This window comes from Salmo salar, chromosome ssa03 (assembly GCF_905237065.1).
Source record: "Salmo salar chromosome ssa03, Ssal_v3.1, whole genome shotgun sequence".
Classification (NCBI taxonomy): domain Eukaryota; kingdom Metazoa; phylum Chordata; class Actinopteri; order Salmoniformes; family Salmonidae; genus Salmo; species Salmo salar.
In genome coordinates this window covers 11,846,110-11,869,072 of record NC_059444.1, presented here as the reverse complement: position 1 = coordinate 11,869,072, position 22,963 = coordinate 11,846,110, and the positions used below count along the sequence as shown (strand labels likewise).

The following is a 22,963-nucleotide window of genomic DNA, read 5'->3' as shown; positions in this document are numbered from 1 at the left end:
TAAGTCGCTCTGGATAAGAGCGTCTGCTAAATGACTAAAATGTAAATGTAAAATGTCTGTTCTTTGTATGATAATTTAGGAGCAACCTTATTCGATAGATACCAGAACTATTCTGGAGTAGTGATGAAGAGGAACTTGAATGGCTATTTGGAGAATAAGTGTTCCTCCTTCAGAAGCATATAAGGAGCGACAAGATAAGTTATATAATTAATTGATTGTTTTTCAATAAATAAATAAATGGTGGATGTTTGTATGTATGTATGTATGTTTGTTTGTACACTACCGGTCAAAGTTTTAGAACACCTACTCATTCAAGGGTTTTTCTTTATTTTAACTATTTTCTACATTGTAGAGTAATAGAGAAGACTTCAAAACTATGAAATAACACATATGGAATCATGTAGTAACCAAAAAAGTGTTAAACAAATCTAAATATATTTTATATTTGAGATTATTCAAATAGCCACCCTTTGCCTTGATGACAGCTTTGCACACGCTTGGCATTCTGTCAACCAGTTTCATGAGGTAGTCACCTGGAATTGCATTTAATTAACAGGTGTGCCATCTTAAAAGTTAATTTGTGGAATTTATTTCCTTAATGTGTTTGAGCCAATCAGTTGTGTTGTGACAAGATATACAGAAGATAGCCCTATTTGGTAAAAGACCAAGTCCATATTATGGCATGGGTGGCTATTTGAAGAATCTCAAATATAAAATATGTTTTGATTTGTTTAACACGTTTTTGGTTACTACATAATTCCATATGTGTAATTTCATAGTTTTGATGTCTTCACTATTATTCTACAATGTACTGTAGAACATAGTAACATTTAAGAAAAACCCATGAATGAGTAGGTGTTCTAAAACTTTTGACTAGTAGTGTATGTGTGTATGCATGTATGTATGTATGTGTATACTGTATATACCGCAAATACTGTATATATGATTATTTTCTTTGCTACTACAAATACAGTGTTCCGCATGTCAACCAGATGAAAATGACTATCTGGGCAGGTAAAACTACCTCCATACTTCAATTCATTTTGTAAACCGGTACCGGGTTACCTTCAGACGAATCCCATGACGCTATGTGTCCAAAAAACTAAAATATTTACTGAGCTTTCTTATATCTCCTAGATATAGGACAGACACTTCAAAACGTTATTCCTTAGGATTTATTTTTGACTGTCTGTTTTGCCATTTATGAATGTGTTATTCAATGCATTTTCTATGAGCTATAGTAGTAAAGGCCAAAATCTATATTTGATCAAATAAATGTTTTATCTTTTTTGGGTTTGATACTTACAGGGGTATTAAAATTCTATGGCCATCTTAAAAAAAATCCATATGTTACCTTAGTAGCTCCCGAGTGGCGTCTAAGGCACTGTATCTCCGTGCTAGAGGCGTCACTACAGACCCTGGTTCAATTCCAGGCTGTATCACAACTGGATGTGATTGGGAGTCCCATTGGGCGGTGCACAATTGGCCCAGCGTCGTAAAGGTTTGGCTGGGGTAGGCCGTCATTGTAAATAAGAATAACGGACTTGCCTGGTTAAATAAAAAAGTAGAATCCCCCCATTCACTAAGTCTTTGATCAATGGTATAGATTTCCATTTTGACATTTGAGTTGCATAATACTGGATCATGAACATGTAGCCTGCTGTAGTTTTTTTTATGTTCCGTCATAATGCCCTAAAAGGATATTTGTGAGATTCTGGCCATTTTTCTACTTACCCAGAGTCAGATGAACTCGTGGATACCCTTCTTATGTCTCCGCGGGCACTATGAAGGAAGTTAGAGGTAGTTTCGCGAGCCAATGCTAACTAGCGTTAGCACAATGACTGGAAGTCTACAGGTATGCTAGCGTATCCCTTTAAATGAACATAACCTAACATAAAGACTTAACATAAAGACAACTTACAATTTATGTCCATAATGTCACACTGTCAGTCTCCGGAGTGACCACAGTGATGATGCACTTATTGGCAAATATATGAATAGAAATACAATAATGAAGACAAAATGTTGGATTTAAATGGAAAGACACAATTACTTAGTGACAAGTCTGGCATTGCAACCGGGGGAAACTTCTGTCCCTCCATCCACTCCCCTCTGTCCACTAACACACTGCTCCTCTGGCATGGGGCGGACACATTCTCATACAATCAGTTGGTAAATACTGTCTATCAAAACTGTGGTCCAATGTATTCTAATACAGACATTTATCCAGCTACCATAAGTGGTTGCAATCCCATGGATTGAGTTGACCCAGAGCATGACTGTGACCTGATTTTACTTAAATCCCTGTACATGCCACTACAGTGTACAGGAAGTATAGTCCTCCCCGTCACCCATCCAGGCTGTATCAGAACCGGCCGTGATTCGGAGTCCCATAGGGCGGCGCACAAATGACCCAAATACTGGCTCAGGCGCTCCAGAATCTCCCAAAAGTGTTCAATTGGGTTGAGATCTGGTGACTGAGATGGTCATGGCATATGGTTTACATTGTTTTCATGCTCATCAAATCATTCAGTGACCACTCCTGCCCTGTGGACAGGGGGTATTGTCATACTATGGGGGCATATCCATGGCAGTCAAAATAATGCCCTGCCCAGCATTTTTATACCTGACCCTAAGCATGATGGGATGTTAATTGCTTAATTAACTCAGGAACTACACCTGTGTGGAAGTGCCTGCTTTTGTTCTACTTTGTATCTAGCGGCGGCTGCTCATAATAATGTCTGGAACGGAGCAAATGGAATGGCATCAAACCATGTGTTTGGTTTATTTGATACCATTCCACCTATTCAGCTCCAGCCATTACCACGAGCCCGTCCTCCAACCTCCTGTGTTTGTATCCCTCATTTACGTGTTTCTATGATTTGGAAGTTATCTGTATGTAACTGTATGAGAAACGTAGTCATCTTTGTCACCCTACATTTCCATCATTAATGTCACGTTCCAGAATGCTTTAGTTTCCTGCTGTGTGAGCCTTTTCCCATAAGATTACAGCCTGGTCCCAGGGGCCAAATAGGATGTCAGAGAGGTCAGTCTTTGCAGTCAAACATGTTGGAATGAGGCCAAAAAAAAAAACTTTTCAGCATATATCAAATAAATGGTACGTTAAACCTTATAGTTATCTCAAGTGAAGGTCATTTTTCAATGAGTCATGTCAGGAGGAAGTAATTATTAACATGTTAGGAAGCAACGTTGAGAAACCGTCTTCAACCCATGACGACTACGCCAATACAGTCTGAGATAGTCATCGCATGAAGCCTATGAAACCTTTTTTCCCCGTGACAAAGGAGAGTTTCTCGTTGCTACGTGGGCGGACATTTCAACTATTGCATTCATTTGCTAAGAGGGGTTCTCCTTTCTACTTGCTCTCTGTGCTAGCTCTGTGGCTAAGGTGGTATAATGGGAAAAGGAGCTGAGATATTCACTTTCCCTGAATCACGCCCTAATGATATTTGCCGCTGTCTTGATAAAAGCTTGGGAAGGTCTTTATGGGGTACTGTACCACAACACACCAAAACCACAGTCAACTCACTGGGCACATCACTTCATTTCAATGTGGATATGATGTAATATTTGGTTGAGACATTGATCAATGAGATTCCAACCTATATTCACACACTCAAAAAGACAGTCAAAAGTTAGTTGAATTCCCAATGTGTTATCGCTATGCTTTCAACCATCTAGAAACACAACCAAATTTCAATGGAAAAACAATGTCAGATTTTTGGTTTAGTTGTCACCCAAATGTCTATCACTGAGCTTTCAACCATTTTAAAGCACAGCAAAGTTAAAATGTGAATAGCATGTCAGATATTTTCTTTATTTATACAACAACTTAATGTGTTATCACTGTGCTTCATCTAATAGGACAAACAAATGACCTGGATTGTAGTTGAGATTACATTAAAAGAACATGGTGCAAGTGATCAATGCTGTTCAAGATTATGCACAGATTATTACAGCAATTGTGAAGATCTTCACAGACCTGCGATTAACTATGCATGCTATATTGAACATGCATGCTTTATATGATTACATAAGAAGACATTTAGAGTACCAGTCAAAAGTTTGGACACACCTACTCATTCAAGGGTTTTCTTTATTTTTACTATTTTCTACATTGTAGAATAATAGGGAAGACATCAAAACTATCAAATAATACACATGGAATCATGTAGTAACCCAAAAAATGTTAAACAAATCTAAATATATTTTTGATTCTTCAAAGTAGCCACCCTTTGCCTTGATGACAGCTTTGCACACTCTTGGCATTCTCTCAACCAGCTTCACCTGGAATGCTTTTCCAACAGTCTTGAAGAAGTTCCCACATATGCTGAGGACTTGTTGGCTGCTTTTACTTCACTCTGCGTGTCACCTCCTGACCAGTAAAGGGGTTATTTGTTATCGTAGTTTGGTCAGGACGTGGCAGGGGGGTGTTTGTTTTATGTGGTTCGGGGTTTGTTGGTATATGTGTTTATGTAGAGGAGTGTTTGTTTAGAGTATTCTGGGATTTTTGGCTATGTTCTATGTTTGTATTTCTATGCTCTATCTATGTTGTGTATTTCTTTGTGTTGGCCTGGTATGGCTCTCAATCAGGAACAGCTGTACATCGTTGTTGCTGATTGGGAGTCATTTCACCTGTCCTTTGTGGGAAGTTGTTTTTGCACTGCTGTGCGTGTAGCCTGCAATACTGTGCGTTCGATCGTGTTCCTGTTTTTGGTTTGTTACGTGTTCAAATAAAGTTAAGATGAGCACTCGACCCGCTGGGCCTTGGTCCATTACGTACGACGACCGTTACACTGCGGTCCATCTCATCCCAAACCATCTCAGTTGGGTTGATGTCTGGTGATTGTGGAGGCCAGGTTCTGATGCAGCACTCCATCACTATTCGTCTTGGTCAAATAGCCCTTACACAGCCTGGAGGTGTGTTGGGTCATTGTCCTGTTGAAAAACAAATGATAGTCCCACTAAGCGCAAACCAGATGGAATGGCATTTCGCTGCAGATAGCTGTGGTAGCCATGCTGGTTAAGTGTGCTTTGAACTCTAAATAAACCACTGACAGTGTCACCAACAAATCACCCGTACACCATAACACCTCCTCCTCCGTGCTTCACAGTGGGAACCACACATGCGGAGATCATCCATTCACCTACTCTGCATCTCACAAAGACAATTTGGACTCATCAGATCAAAGGACAGATTTCGACAGGTCTAATGTCCATTGCTTGTGATTCTTGGCCCAAGCAAGTCTCTTCTTATTATTGGTGTCCTTTAGTAGTGTTTTCTTTGCAGCAATTCGACCATGGAGGCCTGATTCACACAGTCTCTTCTGAATAGTTGATGTTGAGATGTGCCTGTTACTTAAACTTTGTGAAGAATTTATTTGGGCTGCAATCTGAGGTGCAGTTAACTCTAATGAACTTATCTTCTGTAGCAGAGGTAACTCTGGGTCTTCCTTTCCTGTGGCGGTCCTCATGAGAGCCAGTTTCATCATAGCGCTGGATGTTTTTTGCAAATGTACTTGAATTAACTTTCAAAGTTCTTGAAATGTTCCGTACTGACTGATCTTCATGTCTTAAAGTAATGATGGACTGTCATTTCTCAATGTGGAGCTATATACAGGGAGTACCAGTACCAGATCAATGTGGAGCTATATACAGGGAGAACCAGTACCAGATCAATGTGGAGCTATATACAGGGAGTACCAGTACCAGATCAATGTGGAGCTATATACAGGGAGTACCAGATCAATGTGGAGCTATATACAGGGAGTACCAGTACCAGATCAATGTGCAGAGGTACAGGGTACTTGAGGTACTTGAGGTAGATATGTACATGAAAGCAGGGTAAAGTGACCAGATAATAAGAATAGATAATAATAAGAGTAAAATAAAGAACAGAGTAGCAACAGCAAATGATGAGTGTAAAAGTGAGTGAGTGTGTGTGTGTTTATGTATGTGTTTGTGTTGTGTCGGAATGCATGTGTGTGTGTGCATATGTAGTGTTTGAATGTGTGAGGGTTTTGTGTGGGAGTGACAGTGTAGTGTGTGTGAGTGTGTATATGGTGTGTATATAAAGTCTAGTGAGTGTATATATGGTGTGTATATATAGTCTAGTGAGTGTGTATATGGTGTATATATAGTCTAGTGAGTGTGTATATGGTGTGTATATATAGTCTAGTGAGTGTGTATATAGTGTGTATATGGTGTGTATATATAGTCTAGTGAGTGTGTATATAGTGTGTATATATAGTCTAGTGAGTGTGTATATGGTGTGTATATATAGTCTAGTGAGTGTGTATATGGTGTGTATATATAGTCTAGTGAGTGTGTATATGGTGTGTATATATAGTCTAGTGAGTGTGTATATGGTGTGTATATATAGTCTAGTGAGTGTGTATATGGTGTGTATATATAGTCTAGTGAGTGTGTATATGGTGTGTATATATAGTCTAGTGAGTGTGTATGTGGTGTGTATATATAGTCTAGTGAGTGTGTATATGGTGTGTATATATAGTCTAGTGAGTGTGTATGTGGTGTGTATATATAGTCTAGTGAGTGTGTGTATATGGTGTGTATATGTAGTCTAGTGAGTGTGTATATAGTGTGTATATATAGTCTAGTGAGTGTGTATGTGGTGTGTATATAAAGTCTAGTGAGTGTGTATATGGTGTGTATATATAGTCTAGTGAGTGTGTATATAGTGTGTATATATAGTCTAGTGAGTGTGTAAATGGTGTGTATATATAGTCTAGTGAGTGTGTATATGGTGTGTATATATAGTCTAGTGAGTGTGTATATGGTGTGTATATATAGTCTAGTGAGTGTGTATATGGTGTGTATATATAGTCTAGTGAGTGTTTATATAGTGTGTATATATATATTCTAGTGAGTGTGTATATAGTGTGTATATATAGTCTAGTGAGTGTGTGTATATGGTGTGTATATATAGTCTAGTGAGTGTGTATATAGTGTGTATATATAGTCTAGTGAGTGTGTATATGGTGTGTATATAAAGTCTAGTGAGTGTGTATATGGTGTGTATATATAGTCTAGTGAGTGTGTATATTGTGTGTATATATAGTCTAGTGAGTGTGTATATGGTGTGTGTATATATAGTCTAGTGAGTGTGTATATGGTGTGTATATATAGTCTAGTGAGTGTGTATATAGTGTGTATATATAGTCTAGTGAGTGTGTATATGGTGTGTATATATAGTCTCGTGAGTGTGTATGTGGTGTGTATATAAAGTCTAGTGAGTGTGTATATGGTGTGTATATATAGTCTAGTGAGTGTGCGTAGGGTCAGTGCAGATCGTTCGGGAGACCATTTAGCGGTCTGATTATTTTGCAGTCTTATGGCTTGGGGGTAGAAGCTGTGTCGGAGCCTGTTGGTCCGAGAGCTGATGCTCTGGTGCCGTTTGCCGGACGATAGAACAGTGAACAGTTTATGACTTGGCTGGAGTCCTTGGCAATTATTTTCAGTCTCCTGAGGAGGAAGAGCCGCTGCCGTGCCCTTTTCACGACAGTGTGGGTGTGTTTGGTCCATGTTAAGTCCTTAGTGATGTGGACGCCAAGGAACTTGAAGCTCTCGACCCGCTCTACAACAGCCCTGCCGATGTGGATTGGGGCATGTTCTACCCTCTTTTTCCTATAGTCCACAATCAACTCCTTGGTTTAAATGCAGTTGAGGGAGAGGTTGTTGTTCTGGCACCACGCTGCTAAGTCTCTGACCTCCCTGTAGACTGACTCATCGGCGTCGGTGATCAGGGCTACCACCGTTGTGTCGTCAACAAACTTGATGATGGTGTTGGAGTCCTGCGTGGCCACGCAGTAATGGGTGAACAGGGAGTACAGGAGGGGTCTAAGCACACACCCCTGAGAGTCCCCCATGTTAAGGGTCAGCATGGTGGAGTTGTTTTTGCCTACCTTCAGCACCTTGGGCCAGGCCGTCAAGAAATCAGGAATAGGCAGAGAAGTAACTCTTTGATGCTAATGGTTAATTGACAAAAGTAACAAAGGTAGATTGGTGCATCAGGCTGACATATTGCCTGAAACCTAAAGACATATGTTAGCCGCCCAAGCTAATGTCTAGGCTTACACTCAGAGGACTAAGAACTCGGACACACAGCGATAACAAATAGTTAAAAGCAGTGGGTGGCCGTCCTATTGCCTCTGACCAGATTATCCCCTGTGAATTTTCTTTACATTTCCTGACCAAGTGTTGAACCGGAGTAAATCACCCCTGTTCGTCAACAACAAGAAGGTGATGTGTCTGAGCTCTAATACAATCTTGTGGTGTCCAGGAGATCCAAATTCAATCCCAGTCAGCCACATAGGTCCCCTGATGTGGATTAGTCTGTGAGGAGGACGAGGTCAAAGGGAGTTGAAGTGGTTCAGTGCTTCACACTCACATAATGGGTAACTTTGTCTGAAACCTGAAGACTTGCGATAGCTCCTCGGGATTATACCTAAGCTTTAGCTCAGTGGGCTAACACAGTTCTTAGATGCACACAAAACACAGAGGTTTGAACCCTGTCGTTCATGCATTATGTAAGTGAGCTTTCACCCAATAGCCCATTTTGCAGTGTGGCAGAACACGTTTTGCTAAGTGCAGCTAATAAACACAATCTGAGATGTCATTGAATCAAAGTTTGACATGTCTTGTGTTATGGCGACCAGACCAGTAAGAAAGCCTATGAGTTCAACAATACATCCGCAAGCGTTTGAACTCTCTGGAACTGTCCCGGGAACTAGGCTGTTAGCATCAAGCTAAGTGGAGAAGCAGAAAACATGCAGTGTAGACTTGGTGGTGTGTAGGCTCGCATGATTTGACATTATTATGGTATAATGAAAGGGACAGACTTTCTCCTCTGTTGCCTTCAACGTTGCCCTCGGTGACACCAATGTGACATCCCCCTTGTTGTTTAGCAGCACTTATCTGTGTTCCCACTCATCCTGGTTTTTCACAAGGCAACCACAGAATCAGAAAGGATGCATTAGTTGAGTACTGAAGTTAACCAATTCCTATAAAATAGCTTTCTTCTCTCTGCGAGCTGATTTCTGACAATGTTCCCAATTAGCCTTCTGTGTACTAGCATCCCACTGTTATGGTTTTCCCCACGGATCGGCCATCTTGTTTCTAGGCTAGCGAAGGAGTGCTCCTTGCCCCCTGTAGAGTTTTCTGTGAAAAAAGTTATGCAATTTGCATTTCATTGTCTTTAGGCTATGTCTGAGGTAACCAAGTACTATCCGTTTAGCTGTGAAATTCCATTTATAATTCTGAGAATTATTAGCAAATAAAACATTGATCAAGTGTTAGTTCCTGGCTGTTCCTGTCCCCAGTCTTTGAAACTTTGAATGCCTGACTATGAAAAGCCAACTGACGTTGAATCCTGAAGTGTTGAACTGTTACACCCTCTATAGCCATCCTGGTTATTATTTGACCCTGCTGATCATCTATGAACGTTTGAGCATCTTGAAAACGATCTGGCCTTAAGGCCACATGTACTCTTAAACCTCTACCTGGTAGAGGCAGAATAGGACTGGCCACCCTACGGAGCGTGGTTACTCTCTATGTTTCTTTCTATGTTTCTGCCTTTCTAGGGAGTTTTTCCAGGCTACTGTGCTTCTGCCTCTGTTTTTCCTGGCCACTATGCTTCTGCCTCTGCATTGCTTGCTCTATGGGGTTTTTGACCAGGTATCTGCTGACGTAAAAAGGGCTTTATAAAATAGACTTGATTGATTGATTGAGTTCATTTGCGTGACATACTCCTTTTAGAATGCAAGGTTCAAATATGTTTGGTCCAATAATACACTTTTTTTTTTATTAACACTAACAACTGTTAGTGGTAAAGTAGTTCTTACTAGTTATTAAAATAAATATTTAGAAGCAGTATATCAGGAACATTAACCTCATATTCAACACTCAATCATTTAAAAAATAAAGATTTAGAAGCAGATTAAACTCATTGGTTGAAATTGTCATTTTAGTGTTGACCAAATGTGGTCAACAGTATTTCATTTAATTCAGAACAGAAACTTCTCTTGTAGCACACAATGAGTGAACAACAAGGGGTGCATTAATTTATAGCAAGCTGTCTGTTTAAAATCCACAGCTTGGTAGCATCTGGTATGTCATTAAGACCCATGGGCAATGTATCAACGACAGTATCCTCTTACTCAACACCTGACTGCATGGATTACATTGCGAGACCACGTGCTTCAATTATTATTCCAACAGAAGCTAGAACGGTGTTTGTATAACAGAGTTCAAAAGGATTTCATCTTAGGCAAAAGCTTTGCAAAACCCCACAAATATCTGGTTGACATTTGATCCTCTGCAGATAAGGTGTGCCTGATCATTTATCCACATTGGCTTAACATCTTAGTTGTGATGCATGAGGTTGGACTCCACCTGTTCTGTCAGACAGTCATTCAGACAGTTGAATACTGATGACTTCCAGATCCACTGCCAGATGGCCAGGATTCAAAGTCTTGTCCGCAGCTCTGACACAAAACCAAAAATCATCTAATTGACTAAGAGATTTCATTGGCTTTAGTGCTGATTGAGACTAAATTAGTTGTGTCGTTTATTTAGTTACAGGTAATGACTAAAAATAAATACTACAAGAGTCAACAGTCGCACACGACTATGTAATAATAGTAATAATATTGTCATGAAGAAGATAACTTTATCCAAAGGGACTAGCAGAACTGTCGACATTGATGGTGACACATAGCTATTTTCAGTACGTGGCCCATGCAGGAATCAAACCCACAACCCTCTCACTGGGTACACACTGGTTGAATCAACTTTGTTTCCATGTCATTTTAATGAAATTACTTTGAACCAACGATGGAATAGACATTGAATTGAAGTCTGTACCTAGTGGGCTGGTTTGGAAGCCGTTGGAACCATGTCCCTTAACTGATTGGTCTAAATGTCTCTCTATTTACACATATGGACTGCCCTTCAAGCGGGGAGTAAGACTGCAAACTGGTTCCCGGGGTCCAGTCAAATATTTGGGGTCGGAAGCTTTGGGACCAGACAAATTAACATTCCAAAATTTCCCATTCCCGATTTCCCACTCTTAAGGCTATAGGTCTTGCTGCCCAAAACTCCCATTTTAAGATGAGATGAGAAATTCCACCACCACAAGGGGACAGGAAATTGTGGGGAGTCCAACTCCCGGATGAATTCTTAAAGTCATAATCAAAACAGTGTCACCGATGAGAAAGCTGAACTCTTACAGACAAACATTTAAAAGTTGCCAAACATGTCAAAATGCTTTTTTGTACTTCTTGGTTGCGTAAGGAGACTATTCTGACCTACTCCTATCAAGATGACATTATTTTACTGGAAAGATAGTCACACACACACACACACACACACACACACACACACACACACACACACACACACACACACACACACACACACACACACACACACACACACACACACCAATGTGATTGTGACATAAGACCCCAGTATTGTACAGTTGAAGACGGAAGTTTACATACACCTTAGCCTAGTACATTTAAACTCAGTTTTCACAATTCCTGACATTTAATCCTAGTAAAAAATTCCCTGGCTTAGGTCAGTTAGGATCACCACTTTATTTTAAGAATGTGAAATGTCAGAATAATAGTAGAGAGAATGATTTTTCAGCTTTTATTTCTTTCATCACATTCCCAGTGGGTCAGAAGTTTACATACACTCAATTAGTATTTGGTAGCATTGCCTTTAAATTGTTTAACTTGGGTCAAACGTTTCGGGTAGCCTTCCACAAGCCTCCTTTCTCGCACATGCTTTTTCAGTTCTGCCCACAAATTTTCTATAGGATTGAGGTCAGGGCTTTGTGATGGCCACTCCAATACCTTGACTTTGTTGTCCTTAAGCCATTTTACCACAACTTTGGAAGTATGCTTGGGGCCATTGTCCATTTGGAAGACCCATTTGCGACCAAGCTTTAACTTCCTGACTGACATTTTTCTCCCTTCCTGTATCATTTATGCTCCACCCGCTCAAGCATCTGCCTATCAATACTGCCTCGGAGCCCTATCGTCTGAAGCTGTGGAAGACAATCTCCCAAGAATCTACCATCTGTTTTTGTTTGTTTTTAGAAGCAAAATTGATATTCTGTTCGTAGTGAAAAGCGCTATATAAAATATATATATTTTTATTATTACTACAACAGTGTAAAGTCAGTTTTCAAACTCTGACTGATTATGTTGATCAAATTACAAACATTATTAGCAAGAATGTGTCACGGTTGGTGCTCTTCAATGCCTACAACAGAGTTTGAAATAGATCTGGCTCATTCCGTCACGACTTATGTAATTCAACCCCGTGATGGTTATGGCTGTGGAAAACATGTTTACTCTATGTGGAAGCTTCCATTGGCATAGAGCCGAAAGTTGTACAAGTTACAATGTCCTTAAAAACATCAACCCTAGAGCAGGAAAATAGGCCATAGAGTCTTCACACCTAGTGAACTTAAACATGATATAAAATGGCTACCATCCAGTTCACTGAAAGACTTTGAAAAGTATTAACACTAAAGTGTTTTAGTCTTATTGTTCCGTGACAACAGAATGTAACGTTAGTTTAATTGAATTCCAGATAAAGTGGCAAATACCCAAAGTTTCAATGCAATTCACCAGTGCAACTGGGAGATAAAGTCAACACACATTTCAGAAGAGACTGTCATAAAAAATATTTTTTGCCCTTTTATTTTCGTTCTGTTTGTATTTGAAATTGTCTATGCTCGCTCTATCACACTAGACTGGTACTCAAAAAAGGAAAGATTATAGCACCTCCCATAAATGACAACAACAACAAGGTCTTTAGTTCATGGAACTTATTCAATATTTTTTATTTTTTTAAAGCATACGACCTGTGGACTTAGTTAAGCTTTGACACATTCATGGGAGATTATATAACCTTTCCTTTTTGGGAATATCAAGACTCTCCAATGACTACCCACATCAACAGAGCCCCATTAAAGAGAACCATCTGATAATACGTACAGGTGTAGGATCTTCATTTGAGCCAGTTTGCTACAGCAGGAAAATAATCCTGCAGCAACAGGAAATGTGAATTATTTTGTGGATTATAATGAATGGACACTTTTGTATGGGGTTGATACATTTTTCGTAAGGGAAAATCAAGTCTGAAATTTCAAAGTGGAAATTACAAACTTCATTAGCCTTTTTAAACATCAAATACACTACAAGTTTGAAATGTCCTGCATTGCAGGAAAGTTCTCCTGCAACAGGTTGATTAAATTAAGATACAACATCTGTAACTACAGATGTTTTTATGTTTTCCTCATCCAGTAGTACCTATTCCAGATACTCTCTTAGCTAGATGACCCCAATGAGAAAAGTATTTTGGTCCTTCACCTATTCATGGTTTTCAGGTCACGCAATTTCATTGGTGAAAGTTCTTTGAGGACCGACTGAAAGTTCTACTCAATGCAGTCTCAATTGGTGCTGATGAAATTTAATCTAAAGTGCATAATAGTGGCTTGGGGAAATGATTCAATTTCTAAAGGAGGCAAAGAATTATTGGAAAAGCTTTTGTCATTATTGTGATTTAATCACTTTCTGATGGTTCCCAGTATCCCAACAGTCTATATAGCGACAAAGTGGTTTCCTACTAATTATTTGCCTACTTAAGAAATGTCATCATATTTCCAAGACACTGCAGCGTAACTTAGACAGAATCATCATTAGTCGGTGTTTAGAATGAATGGACAAGCTTGAAAAGATGGGAGTCAGTCCTCAAGAGAACGTTCATAGGAAATGGCCTAATGCAACCATAAATAACCCATGGATATGAAGAATTAAGTAAACCACCATTTCCCAATTGCCTATTACTGTAACAGGGAAGCCGAGGTCTGTAGTTTTGACCCCTACATAACCAAACTATGTGTGACATTTTAAATGTTGTTGAAGAGTTTCTGGGAAGGAGTCTCGTTGTTTTAGTTGGTCCTAACTACACTATGAAGCCGCCTTCAGCGCTTCCAAGGAATCAAATCAAATTGTATTATTCACATACACATGTTTAGCAGATGTTATTGCAGGTGTAGCGAAATGCTTGCGTTCCTAGCTCCAACAGTGCCGTAATATCTAACAATTCACAACAATACACACAAATCTAAAGTAAAAGTATATAAATATTATGACGAGCAATGTTGGAGTGGCGTTGACTAAAATACAGTATAATAGAATACAGTATATACATATGAGATGAGAAAAGCAGTACGTAAAATTGTTAAAGTGACTAGTGTTCCATTATTAAAGTGACCAGTGATTCCATGTCTATGTATGTAGGGCAGCAGCCTCTAAGGTGCAGGGTTGAGTCACTGGGTGGTAGCCGGCTAGTGATGGCTATCTAACAGTCTGATGGCCTTGAGATAGAAGCATCTTGTCTAACCCATTTTTCCTGATTTGCCTACTTCCATTCCCCTTTCCCGTTTCACACTTGAGATTTATCAGATAGAGCCAAAATACAAACTCTGTCACACGTTTTAAAAAAAATTAAAATAATTCTAATCTACCGCAAAATGGAAGACTAATACAAGACATGGTTGTTTGAGAATCAGGTTTATGCTTTTGACAGTTGGGCCACTGGGAGAAATAGCTTTCCTCTTTGATGTACTGTCATGATACTGAAATAACTATTTTTGGGACTGTTTCCTGGACATCCAGATATTAAACCTAGTCCTAGACTAAAAAGCAGTTTCAATTCTCTAAGCTTAATATGTGTCTGGGAAACCGGCCCAATCTGTTTGAGTAATTTCAGCATCATAACAATTTGTTATTGCAGTGGCAAAAGCTTCCTAATACTTCAACTTCAAAAATTTGTTTTTTGCTTGAGTGCTGGAAATTCTCAATCCATGTAACATACAGTGAGATTTTGTGTCACTGGCCTACACACACACCATAATGTCAAAGTGGAATTATGTTTTTAGAAATATTTACAAATGAATTAAAAATGAAAAGCTGAAATGTCTTTAGTCAATAAGTATTCAACCCTTTTGTAATGGCAAGCCTAAAAAAGTTCAGGTGTAAAAATGTGCTTAACAAGTCACATAATAAGTTGCATGGACTCACTCTGTGTACAATACTAGTGTAACATGATGTTGAATCACTACCTCATCTCTGTACCCCAGGTAAACAATTATCTGTAAGGCCCCTCTTTGTTACAGGGAAGACATATTTGAGAACTAGGACACTTTTAGAAATGCGCCGTGTATATACACAACATAAATATACACATTATACCCAAACACTATAAATACAGTACCAGTCAAAAGTTTGGACACACCTACTCATTACAGAGTTTTTCATTATTTGTACTATTTTCTACACTGTAGAATAACAGTGAAGACATCAACACTATGAAATAACACATATGAAAGAATGCCAAGAGTGTGCAAAGCTGTCATTAAGGTAAAGGGTGGCTACTTTGAAGAATCTCAAATATAACATATATTTTGATTTGTTTAACACTTTTTTGGTTACTACATGATTCCATATGTGTTATTTCATAGTTTTGATGTCTTCACTATTATTTTACAATGTAGAAAATATAAAGAAAATAAAGAAAAACCCTGGAATGAGTAGGTGTGTCTCAACTTCGACTGGTACTGCATATGTACACACACATTAAAAACAAAAATACAGTCATGGGAAGCCCAAATAAAACATCACATATCACCCAGAAAAATGGTTACATTCCTCAACAAATAAGTCCCCAATCAATACTTTTAATTGCCCGAACGGCACCAGAACATCAAGACTAAATGTATTTAGAATTTGTTCCAGCAATATGGTGCGTTAAAACTAAAAGCAGATTTACCTAGCTCGGTGGAGACCCTAGGAACTTCAAGAATGAATCAATCCTGTGAACGAACGGGTTAGGCCACTCAGGTGTCTATACTTCAACAGCAAACTTGGACAAGACGGAAGTTTATGAAGTAAGGCCTTGTAAACAAAAAGGGAGTAATGTAGAGATCTACGGGTCTTTAGCGAAGTCAAGCCAACCTTGTGATACAGGATGCAGTGATGAATATCAAAACTGTCCCATGTAACAAAATGAAGGGCACTTTGGTAGATGGCATCCAAAGGTTTAAGAGTAGTAGCAGCTGCACTTTGCTAAATAATATCACCATAATCAAGAACAGATAAAAGGTTGACTGAATAATCAGCTTCCTACTGCTTAGAGAAAGGCACCATCTGTTCCTGTAGAGAAAGGCAACTTTAAATCTTAGCTTCTTCACCAGCTCATCTATATGATTTATAAACGGTCAAATCCATATCAATCCAAATGCCTAAGTATTTATATGCAGGAACACGTTCGATTGGAGAACTATCTAATGAGTGAACATGTAGTTCATCTGAAACATTCCTACGAGAATTTGAAAACAACATGTATTTCATTTTGCCTATATTAAACACAAGTTTTGAATCAGCAAGAGATTACTGCATAGCTATAAAATCTGACTGTAGTTTTGAAACAGCCAGATCAACAGTCAGGGCAATAGCATACATAATAGTATCATCCGCATATAGATGTAGTCAACCATTTTTAACAGACTGACCAATGGTGTTTATATAAATAGTGAAGAGAACAGGTCCCAAAACCGATTGGTAAACCCCATGGTACACCTTCATGTACTTCAAGAAATCCAGACTTAACCCCATCAATCACGATGGCCTGAGTTCTGTCACTAAGATAATCATGAAACCATGAACAGGTGTCAGAGCTCAGGCCTATCGAGGACTTATTCAATAAAGCTTTGACAGGTCCACAAACAAAGCAGCACGTTTCACTGTAGTGTCTAAAACATTGACAAGATCATAAACTACTAACGTGGTTGCTGTAATAATGCTGTTCTCAGATCTAAACCCTGATTGGTTTACATTCAAAATACATTTCTTAGACAAAAAACAGAAAAGTTGTACATTTACCAAGGATTCAAGAATCTTAGCTCGACAAGGAAGCCTTGAAATGGAGCGATAATAATTGAGATCACTACTATACCCGCCCTTATAGAGTGGCAGCACCAGAACTGATTTGCATACTTTTGGAATATTTCCTGAAAACGAATTCGTCGGCCCCTGTGGAATTCTTGTCTATTGCTAGCAAAGCAATCAGGACTTATTTTTCTGTAAATAACCTAAAAGAAAAGCTTTGTCTATCATTTCTCTGACCATTCAGCAAGTTTCCCCTAACAGCATCCAGCCCAATATCATTGTGAGCAGGCTTAGAAGTTATTTCAAAGAGATAGCCCGCTATTGGTAGGGGTAAAAATGAAAAAAATAAAGCACACATTGAATATCCCTTTGAGCATGGTGAAGTTATTCATTACATTTTGGATGGTGTATCAATACACCCACGTCACTAGAACAATACAGGTGTCATTCCTAACTCAGTTGCCGGAGAGGAAGGACACCACTCAGGGATTTCACCATGAGGACAATGGTGACTTTAAAACAGTTAATGAGTTTAATGGCTGTGATAGGAGAAAACTGAGGATGGATCACAACATTGTAGTTACTCAACAATACTAACCTAAATGACAGAGTGAAAAGAAGGAAGCCTGTACAGAATAAAATATTCTAAAACATGAGTCCTGTTTGCAATATGGAACTAAAGTAAAACTGCAAAAAATGTGTGACCTGAATACAAAGCTTTATGTTTTAGGCAAATCCAACACAACACATCACTGAGTACCACTCAATGCGGCAGAAAGTGGCCTAGAGGCGTGAGCATTGGGCCAGTAACCGAAAGGTTGCTGGGTTGAATCCCTGAGCTGACAAGGTAAAAAGCTGTCATTCTGCCCCTGAGCAAGGCAGTTAACCCACTGTTCCCCGGGTGCTGAAGACATAGATGTTGATTAAGGAAGCCCCCCGCACCTCTCTGATACAGAGGAGTTGGGTGTGGAAGATATGTGGAAGATATGTGGAAGATACATTTCAGTTGAATACATTCAGTTGGACAACTGACTAGGTATCCCCCCTTCTCACTCTTCATATTTTCAAGCATGGGCAAGCATACTCATACATCAAATAGAGCTAAGCACAGGCAAAATCCTAGAGGAAAACCTGGTTCAGTCTGCTTTCAAACAGACACCGGGAGACAAATTCAACTTTCAGCAGAGTAATAACCTAAAACACAAGGCCAAATATACACTGGAGTTGCTTACCAAGACGACATTGAATGTTCCTGAGTGGCCTAGTTACAGTTTTAACTTAAATCAGTTTAAAATGGCTGTCTAGCAAAGATCAACAACCAATTTTACAGAGCTTGAATAATTTGAAAAAGAATACTAGGTGTTTAAAGCTTTTAGAGAGCATTTAGCATTGAGCATTTAGTGTGAATGCTTATATAAATTAGACACTTATGTATTTTATTTTCATTTTTTTCTTCACTTTGTCATTATGGGGTATTGTGTGTAGATGGGTGAGGAAAACAATCTACTTAATCTATTTTAAATAAAGGCTGTAACACAACAACATGTGGAATAAATCAAGGGGTCTGTTTAGAACAATTATTGTGTGGATTTGGCACTCTCTTCCTCCTCCCATGGCCCTCATTCCATTGGCTGAGAGATGTGACGTCACAGAGGGGACTGCCCTATAAATGCACTCTCTTCACACACAGCCAGCAGACTATGCTGAGAACCAGCTTCACTGCAGTGACAGAGCTATCATAGACTCCAAAGCTCTAGAATACTACTGAACAGCACAAAGGATCACATCTCATCGTCTCTCACCATGTGCAGAGGACTGGAATCACTGCCTACCACATGTCTGGAGAGGTATGTCTTTGCCTTAATAATCTGTACGTTTTATCCTATCACATATGTCACTGGATTTACATTTTGGATTTACATTAATGGGAATTATTACACAGCTACTTCATGGGGAAATTGGACGATCAGTAAGGTGTGAATGATTGCATCAATCTAATGTAAATGTTTTTCTCTTATTTTCTCAGGGCAAAGGAACTCAAAGCTCTCTTTGGAAGTTTTCTACAGAAGCCAGATCTGAGCATCATCGGTCACTCACACAAGACTGACAAACTAAGGTCAGATATTCTAAAAAAGAATACTCTAAGTCTACACAGATTTTTTAAAACATAATAAAAATGTTGCATTGGAAATGAAGGAGACCATGCAAAGTCAATGCTAAGTTAATTTGTAATGACCGGATGAACTAACCCGATGCTTTTAATCAACAGGTTAAATAAGAGCGAGCCATTAAAATGGAAGGAGTCCTTTGACAACCTGCTGTCCAACCAAAGTAAGTCTGACTCTTCCTATGAGTTATCATACTGCATACCTCTCTAATTTAGAATGATATATCATACTTTAATTAGTCATACTACACAAACTTACAAGTACACATTGTACTCATGTGTATTGCAAACGTGGATAGGGAAAGCTATGTAGCTGGTACTCCACATACCCAGAATGCATTACACAAAACAGCAGCAGCAGTATTCACTCATAATATATACACATATTTTATTTTATATATACACTATAGGAAAAGCTGTTTGCTTCCACATCACAAATGGACACAGTTAAAAGTGAATTGAAGTTGTGACATGCTACGATAAATTCACAGATGCTAATGTGACAATTCTCCCCTTCTCTTTTCCAGATGGACTGTGCTTGTTCCGTGCTTTCCTGGTGTCGGAGTTTAGCGAGGAGAACATAGCTTTCTACCTGGCCTGTGAAGACTACAGGATAACCAAGACCTCTTCAAAGCTATCAGCTACAGCTAAGAAGATCTATGAGGAGTTTGTCTGCACTGACGCACCAAGAGAGGTAACTATCAATATATATACAATGAATCAATTATATCTACATACAGAGTATGTTTGTAGAGGAATCCATAGATTGGATATACACTACATAAACACATGCACCCACAAAAACACACACACACACACACACACACACACACACACACACACACACACACACACACACACACACACACACACACACACACACACACACTAAATAATATACTCATTGTGCACAAACAATACCCAATAAGACATTGTTTCAAGTAAAACACATAGTAATCAAATGTCCCATCCTCTTCCCCCAGGTCAACCTCGACCATGAGACCAAAGCCATCACCAAGAAGAATCTGGAACACCCCAGCCAGTCCTGTTTCAATCTGGCCCAGGAGAAGATCTACGCCCTGATGGAGAAAGACTGCTACCCTCGCTTTCTCAAGTCCACCACCTACCTGGAGATCAGTCGGCAGGTCAAATCCGGTTAAGAGCAGTTATGGCTTGTTAAGACTGGTTAAGGCTGGTTGAGGCTTGTTAAGACTGGTTAAGGCCAAACTGCAGGTGGTGAATGGGACACGAAGAAGGAGTCCATGGGAGACATGCTGAAAAGGACACACTGGAAACCAGGTGGTCTCACTAGGGTCCTCCTCAGTGGAGGAAGGGTCCTGTGCTGCTGGGTCAGAAGTATGGAGGGGGGGACTGAAGATGTATACTGGATTGAACTGGAAGTCAGTCGGAACTTGAGACTGGAAATCTTGTCTGTGGCCTAGGAAAGAAGGCCGCTCACTGTGAAGATTGAGGTATCGAAGTCTGTAAAAGGTGAACATGTGTGTTGAGGTCAAAGACACATCAAGAAGTTCCTGTTCATAGCGTTTGAGCAGAAAGAAGAATGTGATGAAAAGGACTGCTTTGCACAATCACTGAGAATCTGTTATAGTTTTGTATTGTCTGATGCCTGTCTATTTATTTTTGTATTTATTAACAGCATTGTCCTGTACCATTCCACGACATTTTTTATATTTATGTGTACTTTTTTTTACCCAGAACTCCTTATGTGAGAGGAAATTATTTGAATAAAATCGGAACTATATAAAACAACATGATATGAAGTTTTATTTTCATCACCAGATCAAAAACAACAGCAATTATCAGATCCAGATTTCTTATATGTTCAACATTCAATAAGATGAAACATACAAAGATCTCCTTCATTTCTGTCTGCTCTTTACCATACAGTACATTGAAAGGGAAAGGCGACAGAGGATTAAAATAAAAGATAATCGCCACCCACTGCTACCCCCTGGGAACACACTGGTTGAATCAATGTTGTTACAAAGTCATTTCAATGAAATTACATTGAACCAACGTGGAATAGACGTTGAATTGACATCTGTGCCCATTGGGCACTGACCATGCACCATAGACTCCCATCTAATTGGGATGAACCCCTTGCCTCCGAGTCGCAGGGCTCCTGTGTATGTGGGGGGTAGACTCCAGGAACGTCTGGAATAGCAAATTCTCCACTACACTCTGCCTCCCTGAGGTGTTTTCCCTGTATGCAGCTGCCGAGAGCGTGGGCAGGCCGCGGTCTCCATGGAGACTAGCGATCACCCATTGTACACCTCTTCAGGTTTGCCTACCTCAGCTCGCCCACGAGTGAACCGCTCAGAGCCACGGTGACTCACATCACATACCCTCCTTCTCTTCCCACTCTCCTCCCTCCCTGTCTTCCCACCCTTCTCCCTCCCTCTCTTCCCACTCTCCTCCCTCCCCGTCTTCCCACCCTTCTCCCTCCCTCTCTTCCCACTCTCCTCCATCCCTGTCTTCCCCCTCTCCTCCCACACAGCAATAGAATACGCTGTTAATGGAGGAGGGGGGGCAGAAGAAAGCAATCCAGCGACAACCCACTAACTCATTAACTATAAGGTCTAAGATTATTGGCACATATTCCCTATACAGTGCACTACTTTTTACTAGGGCCCTTCCTCTCTGCTAGGAGTATGTACTGTATGTAGTTTGACCAGAGGGGAATATACAGAGCAGTAAAGTAAATTATATTTGGTCCAGCCGATAGACGTCACGTAACAGGACTAGATTGTAACTGTGGCAAGAGATACATGATTTATATACAGTATGTATTAGTGTTGTCACTATACGAGAATTTCAACTTCAATATCAGGTTTAGTATCACAATACTCGATACCATCACATTACTTGATAAAACACAATATTCGATACCATCACAATACTTGATACCAAAACGATACCAAAATAACACCAAAACGAGACCACGCCAAGAAAAGTGAAAGAATGGGACTTGACCCAGACAATATCAGTTCAATATCATTTGAAAAATGTGATTTTTAATGTATGCATTAATGAATCAATTGTTCAATCAATTTGACTTTGTTTTTCTAACTAATCTAACTACATAACAGCATAATGGTAATCACAGTGCTTAATTTGAGCCGGATCCGGGACCTATTGGGCCGGATCCGATACCTCTCCTGGCATGAAAAATAACTGTCACGTTTTGCAATGTAACATTTTTTTTAAAGTTAATTCGAGTTGCCTCTTAGTTAATTATCCTGCCCCCACAACAACAAAAAAAACGTCATGTGAAAAAGTAGATTTTCATCCCGGGCCTAATATTTTAAACGTTTATGGTTTACGCAGCATTGTAACCTACGTTTGAGACGAATGCGTGGCGGTGGGAGAAGCGCACCGTTATGTCTCACATAACTTTCTATGATCTCTCTCTACTCTAATAGACATGAACCTGCAACTCTCATCTCTCCAGTGTTGCACTTCATCATTTATTTCCTTCATAGCCACGCGAAGGGTTCTGAACGAACTGAACCATTACTGCTGTCTGTTCAGAAAGAAATGGCATCATTCAGAGTAGCCTACTACACACGAGAAGGCTTGTAATTTAGCGACAGAGGATCAGTAGCTGGGGATTGCAGCCCAATAACAAGGAAAAGCCTACAGTCGGGAACGCGCGGAAAATCTGTCAGTGAATCAACAGCACGCAGACAACACAGGCATTTAGCAATATTTCAAATCCAATCGAGGGAAAACACAGGTTGGAAAGCGAATGGCTCCTGCTGAAAAG

General features: G+C 39.6%; 1 protein-coding gene across 1 annotated transcript; it reads left to right on the top strand.

The window, feature by feature from the left end:
• Positions 1-18,703: 18,703 nt before the first annotated feature.
• On the top strand, positions 18,704-20,933 carry LOC106598617 (regulator of G-protein signaling 5). The gene is made up of 5 exons (XM_014189648.2): positions 18,704-18,856; positions 19,036-19,125; positions 19,279-19,340; positions 19,704-19,870; positions 20,160-20,933. Exons 1-5 carry the CDS (start codon positions 18,813-18,815, stop codon positions 20,334-20,336), a joined length of 540 nt encoding a protein of 179 aa, XP_014045123.1. The 5' UTR covers positions 18,704-18,812; the 3' UTR covers positions 20,337-20,933.
• The last annotated feature ends 2,030 nt before the right edge of the window (positions 20,934-22,963 follow it).